The following is a 15,873-nucleotide window of genomic DNA, read 5'->3' on the forward strand; positions in this document are numbered from 1 at the left end:
ATCAGGTGTATCAAGGGGTGTATTGGGTATATCAGACGTGTATATAGTGTATCAGACGTGTATAAGGTGTATCAAACGTATATTAGTAACAAGGGCATTTGTGACATTTTACCTCCTGATGTGTGGGCTGGGCTTCATTTTTGCCATTTTCGCAAATAATATAATGTGTGTGCTATGAACTTAATTATTATAACTTATTTTGCCATTTTTGCAAGTGCCCCTTAAATAAAGTTAAAAACATTAAGAAATATAGTATATGTCATGCTATATGGTCAAATCAATTTTTTAAAAATTAAAATATTATTATGTAATGTATTATATCTTTGGTTAAATTTCAAATTCATTCGCTATAGTTTGGACAAAAGGATAGATTTAGGGTTCTTTAAAAAACAATTATTATATTTAGGGTTCTTTAAAAAACAATTTACAAATGACATGTATGACAGATGGATTTTGTTGCACAAAATTTATGTAAATAATCGAATCACACGCTAATCTTAGTGGTAACTTCAAGTCGAACTAGGAAGTACGTTAATTTCTCAAACAAAATAATTTTCCAATTGAGGTATCCACGGAGGTTTGAGATTGTTTTCAATTGAAAGAGAAAAAAAATTGCATGAAACAAAAGAGAATCGTAAAATTCAATGAATAAAATATCCTAGGTTAGGTCTAAATAAGACTCCCAGTCATGACATTTTGATCACTAAATCTAAATGTTAAATTCTAACCAATTTGGTTAGAAAACGGTAACCAAATTTTCTTAAGCAACTAATTAATACTAATTAAACCAATGACGCATACAAAATTTAGATTAATATACTAGTCGCATTAAAATCTAGGACAAGTTGAACGAACAATTAACTGTCTAGCGCTCTATGACTTGTTCATACTTGATAGTTACCTCCATCAAACACCCGTGCAGAAATTGAAGAGAAATTGGAAATTTTTGCTTGGATATCTATGACTCGACAACTTAACACGCTCATAGATCTCTCAAGAATAAAGCTCTGATACCAATTATTGTTGGGCTTTCGATATGAGATATTAAAGAATTTGGAGTTGCAAAGGTGAAGCAAAGTATATTTTCCTAATGCTATTAAGAGAAATGGAAGACAAAAGGAATTCACTTCACTTCATTTCACACAAATTACAACTAAAATACAAAACTATTTATAGCTTAAGAAAGCTACCTAATTAACTCCACCAACATCCACTTGCATAGTGTGTTACACCATAAGAACCTATCAACACCAGAAACGTCTACTTGCATAGTGCTAACAGTACTGTAATAACCTACCAAAACCATGCATCATTAACATATACTGCTCCACCGCCACCGTCATAATATTTTAAGAAAAGAGTGACAAATGTGATCATGATGTTGTTGGTCCTAAAGCATTTTCCTAACAAAAAAGCAACTCATTTCTAATTCTGTAAAAATTCAGAAACAAAATGGAAAGAAAAAATTGGCCCTCATACCAAAATCGAAGCGTTACAGTTTCACTTCAAAATTTCAATATAATAAATTTAAGGTAGTATGAAATATTTTCAAACAAAGGTGTCCTTAATTTAAAACCAAAAGCTCTTAAAATGTATTCTAAAAATGTAGTCATTTTGTATAGTTGTTCCTAAATCTCTTATTATACAACATGGTTCACAATGAAGTGAATTTCAATTCCACAGAAAAAAGGGAAAAAAAAGATTCGTAAAAAGCATTATCACTAATCTATAGTAACAACATGACAATGGCCACTGACAATGGCTGGAGTTGCCAACTTTTGCTGCTGTTCTTGTTGAAATTTCAAACTAGCTGATTTCTCAACCTCAAAACGCTTAAAATTTGCAAGTGAGGCCAATTCACCAACTGACTCTGCAATCTTCTCAATACAAGAAATGGAATCAATGAGCAAAGAAGCCACAGTCGCCATCGGTACTATTTCCAGGAGATCAATGCTGCTATTGCACGGTCTGATCTTCAACGCTGCTTTCAGGTCCTTCGCCGCTGCCTTTGACTTCTCGATGTGAGGGTTTGGCAACCTCGGTAGAGTCATTGTTCTTATGGAAGATGCTAGATCCTTCAGAGCTTTGCCTGATTCAGTGCTCATTTTTGAGCAAGACTCCTTGAGTTGGTCGCGGATATGTAATGGAGTCTGTATAAAACAACAGAATATGTTTGTTAATTTTACTTTTCTGAGCATGATCTCAAATAGACAAATATATTACTTCCATGATTAAATTTTGTACTTGTTTCCCATGGTTCGACTTCGACATTAGTTATTTTTGTAGTCTTGTAATTTTAGGAGCTCAATTTTTCTTTTTAAGATATGATTTGGTTTGATGTCAAACTTTTAGTTAAAAACTACTTTTCATTATTTTTTGTCTAGAGACTTGGGTTCATTTTAATTAGGTTAAAAAAGTGAGAAACTTACTTCAATTCAATTATTTCCAAGATGTGACTCAATTTTAGAAAAAATAAACCAAATAGACCATAAATTAAAAATGAAAATTAAAGCTATGTGTATTGATAAAATGTTTAGAAGAAGGAAGAAAAGCTTGTTACTTGAGATTCAGCGAGAAGGTAGGTGTTAAGGGATTCGAGTCGATAAGCACATTGCCTAGTTAAGCTTCCAATCTTGCGATATTGCTTCCATGGATGACGAAACTTGAAGGTGCCATGGCCTGGTTCCCATCTTGCAAAGTTAACAAGTGACTCTTCAGTTTGTCTTGATGTCAATACACTCTTAAATCCTTCAACAATCCCCTCATCTTCTTTCCATTCATTTGAATATTCAACCCCAAAACCTTTAAAAAAAAAAAAAAAAAAAAAAAAAAAAACAAATCAACCCTTTCATCAAAACGAGCTCGTTCAAAATTATTTTTAATGACAAAACTATTGAAAAAATTAAACATCTACATGTATCACAAATAGTAGTCCTAATGGGCTTTATTGCAAATAGACGACCATATCTTACTATATTTATAAATATTTTGGTTCATTTTGTTAGATATGAAAACCCGAAGTCAATTTAGTCTTTACAATTTATAATTTATACCAATTTAAATGTAATATGGTATTATTATTTCTAATAATAAAATTGCTCTACTTCTTCTGCTCGAGGTATAACTAAACTATGTAAATATATATACATATATATGTTGATTCTCCATTTCTTTATGTTTTTCTAATCATCTTCAATCCACTAGATGTGGATTGCTAAATTTGTCTGTGCCTAACTATAAGTATTGGATAAAAAATTAAGGTATATTTACTGTTACTGTTTTCCTAGGCATTTTTGGCCCTGACGAGAAAGAGATAAGAGTTAGTGGGAACATACCTTGGAAGAAGTTGGCGAGTTGCTCAATGTTGTTGGAGACAAGAGAATGAAGATCATCACCAGCCCAAACAGGGCATATCAATATGCAGATGAGAATGGCAATAAAGGTTCCAATGAGAATAGTAAGAGCTCTCCTGTAGGCAACTTTAAGAATCTCATCTTCTCTATAACCCGACACCGATACCAAACAGAACGTTAAGATGAAGATGAGGAAGCCATAGTCGTATCTTGCCTTTATTCGAGGAAAGAATCGCACGAATGTCGTTATTGCAGCTGCATATTCATACTTATATCAAACATATGATCAACATAAGTGAATGTGCACACTTCCAATTAAGCACAGCTAAATTGATTCAGATATATATCCTTCTCCTAAACCATTATATCGGGTTGGAAACTTTTAACCTTGCTTGTTGGTTAACTCTATCCACATCATTTTTATTCCAATCCTCTTCGGTTCCTGTTATTACTACTATTACAGCTTAATATTTTGGAGTGTTTTCTTAAAAAAAAAACACAAAATTACTATTTAGATCACTTTCGATAACCATTTCATTTTTATTTTAAAAAACGTGTATCTTTCTTAAGATACAATAATTAAAATTTTAGTCAAATATCAAAAATATAAACAACATTTTTAGAAAAGCATTTTTTAGTTTTTAAATTTTGAATACTCTTTTTAAACTGTTGAATTATGAAATCAATTTTAACAAACAAAGTGAAAAACAAATGTTGTTTACAGAAATCACCAAATTAAAGTTAAGTCCAGACATTTAAAAATCCATAAATTTAACCAAATTAAATTAAGTTCATAGTGTCACAACTCATAATCTAATCATGTTATATTTTGTTTTTATTGAGAAAAAGTAAGAAATTGTTGAAATTTATATATATAGAAAAAGAAACATATCTAGATGCCCCACTAATTATATATTCCCAAATAGTTTATAGTATTAGTTTTATTTTTAAAAAATAGGTATTCATAGAATGATGAAGCAAAGAGAATCATGACAACGTGGAAAATATAATAAAATTTAAGAAATAATTAAGAATAAAAATAATGACTAGTCTCATGACTAAAAAATAAAATGTAATATAATATTCAATGTTGATGGGCAAAGTGAACAATCATTTGAAAGGTAATTGACATATTTTATTTTGTTTGAAGTTGTAAAACAATAATCTCTAGTATATTATGAATAAAAGATATTGTATAGTTGAAAAGCTTAGAACTAGAATTGCATACCAAGAAAGAAAACAGAGAGCGACAGCATAATAGGTTGGGCTGTATCTCCAGCCAAATCCGCCAAAAAATGTGCTCCAAATCCCAAAGCTGCAGCTAGAAACGTCGCCAAAACCCTATTCAATCCTCGTCCAAGTGTTGCTCCTATTTCAACAAACAGTATGACGGAACAAAACCAACGATAATAGTTTAGTAATTAAAACATCTACTACTTTACTAAAATTTACAACAGAAACAAACATACATATTTACCTATGGAGAACTCAAAGACGACAACAACGGTTAAGATAGCCCACATAGCGGAGGCACCAAGGCCATCGTAGAGGGGCTCGAAGTAGTAGAACAATGACACCAAAGTGATGGCTAAACCAACTTTGAGCGAATGAACTACTCTCCTTGGATCATCCTTCGCCAGTTTCTTTGTCTTCTTAAATAACTCGATCACCTTGGCCATTATCTTTGAAATTTTGGCTTTGAGTCCTTCACTCCAACTAGCCAAAAGTCCTCCACTCTTCTCATTAGCCATCTCCATGTCTCAAAACCACCTCAAAACTAGTTTGTATTTGGAATGGAAGAAGAAGGAGATGGTCTAAAAGTTCTCTACTTTTTTATATGAGAATTAGTAATGGAGTTTGTGTACATATATAGAAGGAAGCTACGCGTAAAAGTGAAAGATTGAAGATCCAAGATGATAGCTAGCTTGAGAGTGTATCACAAACAAAAGGTATCAACCATTATTGGTGTGTCTGAAATATATATGGTTTTCAAGGTATATAATTGTTTTTTTAATTACTATTCAAGTGGGGTTTAATTGTCCTTTTAAATTAAGATTAAAATATCTTTACGTACACTTTAATTCTACTACAGTATTTCCCTAAAATAATAAGATACATAAAAGGTGCATGAACGTTAGCCAAACATTAATAAGTGAAAATGGAAAAGTTGATATCATTAGCTTTTTGCACATAAATATTTTTCTCTTAAAAGAAAAGAAAGAAATATCCCTATTTTTCTTAGGACAAATATTATAACTACGAGTATTGTATAAAGTCATTTGTATTTGTGTAAGATTTTGTATAAAATTAAATATCTTTTCACGCAAAATTTAAATTTACTATTTAGTAAGAAAAATAAAACAATATAAAACTTTAATTTTAATATATATGTAGTTTGAGTTATATTTTTTAACATAAAAATATGAGGAAGGATAAGAGTAATTAGATGGAAGAAAATATGAGAGTAAATGAAAATGAAAGAGAATTATGATGATTAATATAAATATATTTGAGTAGACAAATATTGAAGTAAAGAAAAAAAGAGTGAAATTGGGTTAGTAAGAGACAGGTGTTGAGCGATGTGTTGCCAATAACAAAAAGGAATTGTGGAAGAAATTTCGTGGTCTGGTTCGTCGTTTTCGATTTGGTTTCCAGAAGCTACCAAAATTAATTACCTTTTCACACCCTCTCTCACTCATCTATACCTACCAATTTATTGAATTCACTCCAATCATAAATAAATAAATAATAATAATTACAATGGAGTTTAGGCTAATAATTAAGTATATAATGATCTTTTAAAGGAATTGAAAATATAGAAAACCTTGAAGAGATTGATCCTAGTGCATGCTGTAAACTCTTACTAGTGATAGAACATGAACTCTATAGGTATAGATGTAATTGGGAACAAGAATGTGGTGTGACAAAACGTTAGGTTGAAGAATGAAATAAGTTGCACATGGGTACAGGAGAATATGCACCTGAAATTTTTTCTAAAATTAAGTAACATAAAATAAAGTGGGAGAAAAAGACAAATTTGAACTTGTTTATGTTTAGTTAAAAGGATATAAAATACTTTGATTACCTAACATTTTGAGTCATCAGGTTCCACCTATTTGTTCCACAAATCATTCATTCACAATGCCATCTGTTTCCCATTTTGTTTTTATTATTATCGTTATTGTATTTTTCTATATATCAAACTTTAAATCGTTCACTTTATTATTAACTTTTATTCCCAGTATTCTATTATCTCTTTTCCTTTTATTTAATTTTGTGCTTACGTCCAAATATTGGAATGTTATTAAGTCAACTTATCGATCAGCAGCAAAATCTTCACTGTCAAATTTTCAATACAAATTAGTTATTTCATTGAGTTCATCCTAAAACCCTACCTTCTTTTAAGTTTTGGGGGCTTTTCCTATAAGTTATTTAAATTTAATTATTTGTTATTTAATAATAGAGAAAATATATGAAACTGAAAAAGATTTGGGTGGTGATTTGAAATTTGAAAAGTTTAACTCAACTGAAGTTCTACATTGTAATTATTTTACTGAGAAAAATTATTATGTGTAGACATTCTTGGTAAAATAAAATATAGAAGGAGATTCTACGTGGAGCATATAATTATATCATATTGGAGAGAATGATGCAATGAGTAGGCATTTTCTTTTTAAAATAAGAATGAAATAGTTGCCCAAAACATGAGAGGGAGAAGTAATTGAAAGTTTTCACCAATATAGCTTTTAAATACATTTTCTTATAAATGCAGGGAGGGTTCGAGTCCCTTCTAGCTTTATATTCGTTACATAACTAAAATAATACATACAGATATTAGAAGTTAGTCCAATAATATTCTGCCAAGTCCTACTCTTTATGTTATATTTAAAAAAAAAATTATGGATCCATCCACATATTTATAAGGATTAGTCTTTCAACACGTGCATTGTGAATCTTTTAATTTGTTAAATGAATGTAAAAGAGTAGGAAGTGAATGAAAAAATCACATATAACAAAATTCAACAAATTTAATTTCCAAAAATACAAAAGATACATCATTTATAAAAAAAAAGTATAAAGATACGCATTATTATTGTTATCATTAAAGTTATTTGATAATGAGTTTTTTGAAGAAAAAATGTTTATAAAAAGGTCATCCAAAATGGGTGCAGAAATTGAGAGGATAAAAGTGATTTTATGTTAATGTTTTAATGTATTAGTATTCTATAAGATATAATGCATTAAAAAATATTCTTGCAATTAATGTTAATATCTTGAATTATAATAAAACTCTGTTGTTGTTTTTTTTCTTCAAAACGTGTTACTTTCATTTTAAAAATACAATATTTTTTTCAAAGTTTATATTATTTCTTATTAGGAAGAAGATTGTACTCATTAAAGAAAGCGTGAAAACATCTATTGGAGGGACAAAAAGGTGATGTTTATTTAATTTTAAGAGTTGAGTAGTCTTGTTAAATTATTGAAATTTTTAAACTTTTCAAATTTTAAAATTTATTATAATCTATTGTAAAATCATAAATTTGTTATGACTTATTATTAAATACTTTATAAAACTATTCAACTTCTAAAACTTTTAAAACTCTAAAATAATTTGAATTTGAATTTTTTTTTATTATTTTTAATGAATTTCTTGTGACAAAAGCGGAAAAGCTACTTTCATATTTCTACCTTGACACTTGGTATTACCTTTAACTATAATTTATAATTAGATTTCAATAAAGTTACATAATTCAAACACAATAAAAATGTATTAACCACAGTTCAGTGTTTTATTAATAAAACAACTCTAATAAAAAACAAAAATTAATTAAATGAAAAAAAAAACACGAGCAAGTAATGTATTATTTTATAATGTTCAAGATTTCCTATTTTACATTCTAAAAAAAAGATCTTTATGGTTACATGACTCAAACATATCTCATGAAAAAAATAAACACAAACATATATTTAGATCACATTTATCTAAACACCCATGAAGGAATACAAATAGACATATTTATATATAGAAGAGTTAATAAGAGATTGGAGAATGTGAATAGTTGGAAGACAAAAGGTTAAAGAGAAAGATGAAAAGAATTGATGTGGAAAAGAGAAGTTTTAATAAGATAATTAATTAATTAGAGAGAAAAGTGATTTTTTTTTAGATATAGGAAGAGCTATTTTCTTACATTAAGGAAGAAACATTGGAATAAGAGAATAATAAATTAATTAAATAAATAACATAAAAGTAAAATATAGACCATTATAAAATTCCACAATCATATTAATAAAACAACTTTGAAAAATTAATTTAATTTATCAGTTAACTACATTAATTTTTGTATTTAAATTACAAAATTGCCACCAAAATAGTAATGAATTCGAAAAAAAAACCTTATAATGAAAGGACAAAGTTGGAACAAAAAATGTCTCCTCATCCATGCTTTTATATATAGTAGAAAAGAAATATATATTCGTAGAAATTAAAGAGGTTAGTTTCATGTGAGTAATACAGTCTATCATCTTCTATTTACTATGTTACTTAAGGAAATAAGAAAAAAATCAAGTAATAAATAATGTTGTATTCTTTTTTAGTATGCATATCTAGCTAGGTGAGTTAGGACCTAGGGGTATCAAAATATTGACTATCTTTGCATCTTTACTTTTTTTTTTATATCCACTCGATCTTCTTCAAATGAATTTTCATCTTCAGATGCTAAATATTGAACTTTTGGAGAAAAAATTGAGAGGGAAAGAATAACAAACTAATGGAATAAAATACTCAATAATGTTGGTAGAAAGAAATCAAGGAAGCCCTTTATGTAGTAATAAAAGTTGAAGAAATGTAAATGAAAAACCATTAGTCTTCCATAACTAATTATATTAAAAAAAAAACAATTTAAGTGTTTGAAAGGTTTGAAAGATGTGGAGAGATTGATAACATTTGAATTCTTGAACGCGCACGTTTTGAAGAAGATGTGCAGAAATTACGTTGAGCTTTGATGGTGATAGGTGTTAATTTTTGGCTTTTAGAGGAAATTAGGAATTTGGTAGGCCCTAATTCTGAGTTGGGAGTTTGATTTAATTATAGGGTATTTGTGGTTTCTTGAATAAGTATTTAGAATTCAAGTTTTTCACTTAGGTAGGGGCATTAAAGGCATTGTTCTAGTAATTTTTTCCATATTTGTTTTTGCTATTTTATTAATTTAAATAAAATTTTGTCATTTATCCAAGAGAAATTGCATCTAGATGACAAATAAATTATAAAAAAGCAACCCATAGCACATGATTTTAAATAAATTTTATTTTTCCATATTTTTTTTGCTATTTTATTAATTTAAATAAATTTTTGTCATTCACCCGGCCGCCTTCAGCACACTTCTTTGTCTCTCCCAGCTGTGCGTGCAAGTCATCGCTCACCTTTCCAAGCCAACCCCTTAGATCTGTTTTGCATGCGTCAATTCCATCTATTCGAAGTTGTTGCCTCTGCCATTGGGAACTATTGTAGTTTGTGGTAAGGGTGAAATTTGTGGATTTTTCTGGTTGTTTTCGTAGCTTTTGTTTAAGTATTGATGTTGTATTATTCGGTTGAGTTATTATTTGACCCTTGAAGGTGATATTGGAGAGTTTGTGCTTGAATCTTTAAGTTTTATAGCAAGCTTCATTAAAAGTTTATCCTTCATTTATGTGTGTAAGTTTGGAATTCACATTTGGGTGAATTGAATGGGTGAAAGTAATTGTGAAAGTGATTGATTTCTGTTCAATTATGTTTAGGTTGGTTCGTTGGACATTAGTTTGATAAAGGAGTTTAAGTAAAGTTATGGTAAGAGATTTTCTACTATTGATCCCTATATCAAAGTTGCAATGTATTGACTAAATTGAGAAGGTCGAATTGACTAAATTGAGAATGTTTGACTGATATGCTTTAGAATGTATTGTTGGTTTACTGTTGACTGATCTGAGGAGGTTGACTCTTATGCATAAGTTTGATTGTTTTGGTGAATCACTATGTTGATGATTGTTTATATACTAGTATGGTTAATTTGACTGTTTATGTGTTGAACTGAAATGTTGACAATAGGTTGGATTGCATTTTATTGATTAGACTATTTCAATTATTAGAATGGACTGAGGGGAAATTGTTAGTTTTATCTATGGGGTAGTATACCTTGCAGGTGTCCTACCGGATCACCACTTCTTGTGCATTCTTCGAGAGCACTAAACTGATATGTGCATCATTCGGAAGCACTAGATTGATGTGTGCATCCTTCGGAAACACTAGACTGATAAATGCATCCTTTGGGAGTACCAGACTAATATGATGTAAGGTACCTCCCAATAGGAAGTTAATAATTTTTATCCCTAACGGGATCAGTAGTGGGTCTCTTACTAGGTATACTTTTATACTCACCCTTTTCTTGTTTAACTTTTTCTGGCAAAGGTAATGTGAGAGGTACACGGATGAGGGATAAAAAGAACTCATGACCGTTAGATGGTAACCTAGTTTTTAAAATTTGCTTTTGCTTAAGGTCTTTAATGTTTTTAAGTTTTATGATTAAACTGAGTTTTGTGGTTAGAACAACCACTTGTTTGTTAGTGATTTTATAAATGGTACTTTTGTATCTTGTTTTGTTTGAAATAAGGCCCGACTAAAATTTCTTTGATGTCTATTTTATTTTCTTATAGAATTTATGAACTTTTATGTTTAAACAAAGTGTCTTTATGTTAAAGTAATTAAGGACCTCGACTTAGATAGAAAAGTTGAGTCATTTCAAGGCATCTTTCTATAAAGTCCATTTTTTGTCTTGAGTTGAAGCTTTGGGTTGAGACGATGTTAATTTGGACTTTGACATGAACTAAACTTCTCTCTAGGTTCAATGGGTCTAGGGTGCCATTTCTCACCCAAACCTTATTATTCTTTTAGATAACTGTAGAAATAGTAAAATTGTAGATAACAACTTGGAAAATGACAAAAGGTAGCAGGAATAAGAAACATAGCAAAAGCAATCTAAGCGCGTCCATTTATTTAGTTATATTAATCTCGAATCTACCTTTTGTTATAGGATAATTCATAGATTAAAAGTATAGTGTATTTTAATGGCTTCAACATGAGACAAAATATCGTAGATTTCACAAAGACATTGTATTTTACAAACAACTTTCAACTTTAGTAAATCCTACCTAAAATATGAGATTTTGTTGCTGGAGGAGATTGGAGCAACCCCTCCCTACAATAATGACAAATATATCTCCAAGATTTTTGATTGGTTATATTTTAAGTCACTTATTAACGATATCGGTAATTATAATTAAATAATACATAATATATTTTTTAATAGAAATTTAAAATTATATTTTAGATTAGATTTCTTAAATTTAGTTCAACTTAGGTTTATTAATATTTTTTTCCTTTTTATTTAAAAAGAAATATATTTTGGTGGCAGTTATATATATTTTAAAAATATAAAAAAATATGTTAAAATCTTTATACGTAATACGTTCATTATTTTAAAGTTTGAAAATTTAAAATGTATGTTATTTATATTTATTTTGAAAAATATTTCAAAAATTAGCATTTTTTATATTATTATTCATGTTATTTGCTTTTAAGATTCTAAATTCAAAAAATGTGTATTTTTAAAATGAGCATTTTTAAAAATAGCAAAAGAAATTAAAATATTTACAAGCTATAACAAAATTTTGGGTTCTGTCAATGATAACTATTCATAAACTTCTATTACTGTAGCATATCAGTGACTATCACTGATAGAATTTAAAATTTTTGTTATTGATTGTCAATATTTTTAAAATTTGCTATTTTTGAAAATTTTCTTTTTTAAAATTTGTAAACTTTATGTTATTTGTTTAACATCTTTTGTCGATTAATTACAATCTTTACAGTACATCCTTTAGCATTAGTTTTTGAAGATGATAGTGTTTAACATATTTTATCGGTTAATTACAATCTTTATAGTAAATTCCTTAGCATTAGTTTTCGAAGGCAGTAGTGGAATTATAGCAAACAAGTTTTTGTAATAGCTTACAACGAGTAAAGATTGTTTTAGATGGTAGATGGATTAAATTTTTCTAGTATCTCAATTATCGTGGTGTTGAGGTACAAAAACTTGGTTGTCAGTTTAGACTTACTAATTTCGTGTGTGTGTAACGCAAGTGCAATACACCATTGAGTCAAGTCATCACGCAAAATGCGCTCACCATAACTCTCTGTATAGCATACTTTGGTTCTAGGCGATGAGTCATGGGTCATGATCATGACATGCAAAATGCTCACTATGTACCTCTTCATTGCATAATACCTAAGTTCTCATTGACTACAAATTTTCCTATGGCTCGTCCAAGTGCAATCGAATAATAGGTTTACTTGGGTGATCCAGGATCGAACACAGGGAATTGTGATAAATGTTAATTCTAGATTTCACTTATCGTTTAGGCTTTATAGTAATTAAATTGAAAGAATGTACACTAACTACAATTACTTATTTATAGCTCGAGACTCATGCATAGAGAGCAATTTAAGTTAAGGGAGAATGAGTTGAACTAAATTGTATGTAGATGACGGGTGAAGAAAATTCTACGCCATGGCGTTGCGATAACCTTAACGCGTTATAATTACATAATTAGCACATGATTAAGGCGACCTTCTCTAGAAGTGTTTAAACGCCACACTTGTTCGCTTGTTGGGATACAAATGACTATGCTTGCTTAGGCAAATTATACCAAAAGAACGTGACTCATAATACTTATAGGACTCCTCGGTTAAGGACGACAACCTCTCAGTGCCTATTGTCCGCACTTGTTCACCTTTCGGGATATAAATGTGTTGGAAGCTACTTCGCTAAAGCGAAGTTTGTCACCAAACTCCTCCCTGCGTGCATTTAATTTTATCCTTGCTACTTACAATTTGAGACAGTTAGCCATTTACACTAGCCAAGTGAACATAGCTCACTAATGCAAGAAAGTTTATAAGTTGAACTCCTTATCAAGACTTATCCCAACTTTTCTCATTTATTAACACAAAGATAGATGAGAAGTTAAGAAATGGTGGATTGAAAAGATATAAATATGCAGTTTATGTATAAAGAATATAGGCCTTCGACCACTGTACAATATGAACAATATATACACTACAATGAAATAGAAAAAGAATATATAGAATAATGAAAAATGTTACTACAAGTTCGGAGATCAACAACAAATAATCTTTTCTTTTATCACAGTTGTTTAATCTCCAGGTAGCTTGTTCAAGCTCTCTCTCTCTCTCTTTATAATTTTCTTCGACCATTTTGAGTCTTTCTTTCTCTCTAACCTATTCAGACTCCGAGCCTATTCGGACCCCCTTCTCTCAGTGGGGATGAAGTGCTTGTATAGACTGCTTTTTCGGTGGAAAAACTCTATTCTTCTGAGTGTGTCAGCACTGTCATCTGTCCCAACAAAGTCACATCATTACAACTACCATTCTTGTCTTTTTGTGAGCTTTGCTCGTGTGATGTTTAGGTTCATCGTCTAGGGTTGTTTATCGTCAAGCGTGAACCATCGCTTTGCCTTTGCGCGAGATGTCAAGTGTGAGTTGCTCCTTTTTTCTTTTCTCATTTGTCTTGCGTTTAAACATTATAACCGTGTAAAATACGCACGACATTTATGAAAGCCATATTTCTAAATATTTATGCATTTACAACATAAGTGATGTGTTCTGATCATCTCCTTATGCGTCTTACCCCATTATTCTAACAAAAATGGCTATAATAATGGTCATTTATTCACGTTATCAGGTATATGTTCCATTTTCATCTTCATTTCAAGGATTTGTAGAATATATTCAAAGTAGACTTTTTCCGTCTTCAAATCTTTCAAGGTCTAATTTGAATTCCATTAGAGGTACTCCAAAGGCCTCATATGCCATGTTGTCAGCATTCTCGAATGCACTAATCTGAAACAACTCAGGCATACTTAATCACAAATGTACTGTAATTCCTTTTTAAAAAAATTACAATTGGTCAGTACATAGAAATACAATATAATTTACATGTACTCCAATCAGATTTTAACAGTATCTTATTTTTTTTATTTCACTATTTGCAGGAAATCTTCATCTGCACATGTACACTGATAAGTTCTACTATGTTTCAAATTTGATAAACTTGTACAAGAAGGGAATATGTTCTATTGGTAGTGTAGATCAAATTAGGAATATATACCAAGGTGGCAACAATGGACTCCTTCCACCCCAAGTAAACGTCAAGTTGGGAGATCTAATAAAATAAGTTTACTTTATTTTTAGGGAAAAAACTACTATTCATTGAGCAAGTGTGGTCAAAGAGGTCACAACTGTTGGTTGTGTAAAGAACTCATACAAAGTTAAGTTCTCGTTTTAGCATTTCTCTTAGTTCTTAGTTATCATTTTTAAGTACTCGATTTTGTTATGAAATTGTTAATTCTTTAGAGTGTTCTCTATTATTAATGGATTTGTTTGGTTGTATGGAAAAAAATATGTGCCTATGTTCATTGAAATACAGTGTATTTCATGTATCTTACAGCCACCTAAGGATATTTGCAGTTATACTCTATTGTAGGTTATTCGTATTAAATTCAAGTATCGTTCTTTTTGAATTAGATACATTCAGTGTGTCGTAATCTAAAATTCATGTCATATATTATCATTTAGGGTCAAGATACATTATGTGTATATATATAGTTTGTAACGATAGTTGCCTTACGGAGTATTTGTCTTTTTTGTATTTGTGTGTTCAATTATTGTAAATCTAACATATTGGTTCTTTGGAACGAAAAAATATTGGTATCTAAGATATGTGTTGGACTTTGACACTATTAAATACATCCTCATTATCTGGGAATAAGTTGGGATTTTCTTTTGACTATAGTGTAATTTGTATAGTAAAAAATACAGTGTAGTTTCGAGAACGACTTGTCATGAACATGGTTTAATTATATTATTCCTGGCTCTATCCATCATTATAGAATAATTCATAGATCAAAAGTATAATGTATTTTAATGGATCCAACATGAGGAACAATATCACACATTTGAGAAAGACAATGTATTTTACAAACAACCTTTAACTTTAATTAGTAAACCCTAACTAACTCTGGGATTTTGTTTTTAGAGGAGATTGCACCAACTCTCCTATAATAATGGCAAATATATCTACAAGATTCTAGATTTATTATATTTTAAACCATTTATTAACAATATGGATAATTATAATTAAATAATAGTGGCATTTTTAAAAATACCAAAATAAATTAAAGTAAAATTGCATAGGATAGCATTTTAAGAATATGATATAGCAATTATAGCACATTGTTTTAGAATTTTGCAATTATGGCAAAATTTTCACTTCTCCATCTTAAATTTGATATTATTCTTAAATTACCCTTCAATAACTCATTTCTCTTCTTCTTTTTAATGTCCTATACATTATTTATTTATGCTCACACTTTTTAAGGTCCTAATCATTTGAATTTGATCCCAAATGATTTT

At 29.7% G+C, this 15,873-nt stretch overlaps 1 protein-coding gene across 1 annotated transcript; it reads right to left on the reverse strand.

The window, feature by feature from the left end:
* Window positions 1-1,545: 1,545 nt before the first annotated feature.
* Window positions 1,546-5,311, reverse strand: LOC101219954 (aluminum-activated malate transporter 2). The gene is made up of 5 exons (XM_004139091.3): window positions 4,831-5,311; window positions 4,582-4,722; window positions 3,336-3,608; window positions 2,561-2,802; window positions 1,546-2,150 (listed from the first exon to the last, which is right to left on the reverse strand). The coding sequence occupies exons 1-5, from the start codon at window positions 5,108-5,110 to the stop codon at window positions 1,722-1,724; spliced, it is 1,365 nt and encodes a 454-aa protein (XP_004139139.1). The 5' UTR covers window positions 5,111-5,311; the 3' UTR covers window positions 1,546-1,721.
* Between the last annotated feature and the right edge of the window lie 10,562 nt (window positions 5,312-15,873).

This window comes from Cucumis sativus, chromosome 1 (genome assembly GCF_000004075.3).
Source record: "Cucumis sativus cultivar 9930 chromosome 1, Cucumber_9930_V3, whole genome shotgun sequence".
Taxonomy (NCBI): domain Eukaryota; kingdom Viridiplantae; phylum Streptophyta; class Magnoliopsida; order Cucurbitales; family Cucurbitaceae; genus Cucumis; species Cucumis sativus.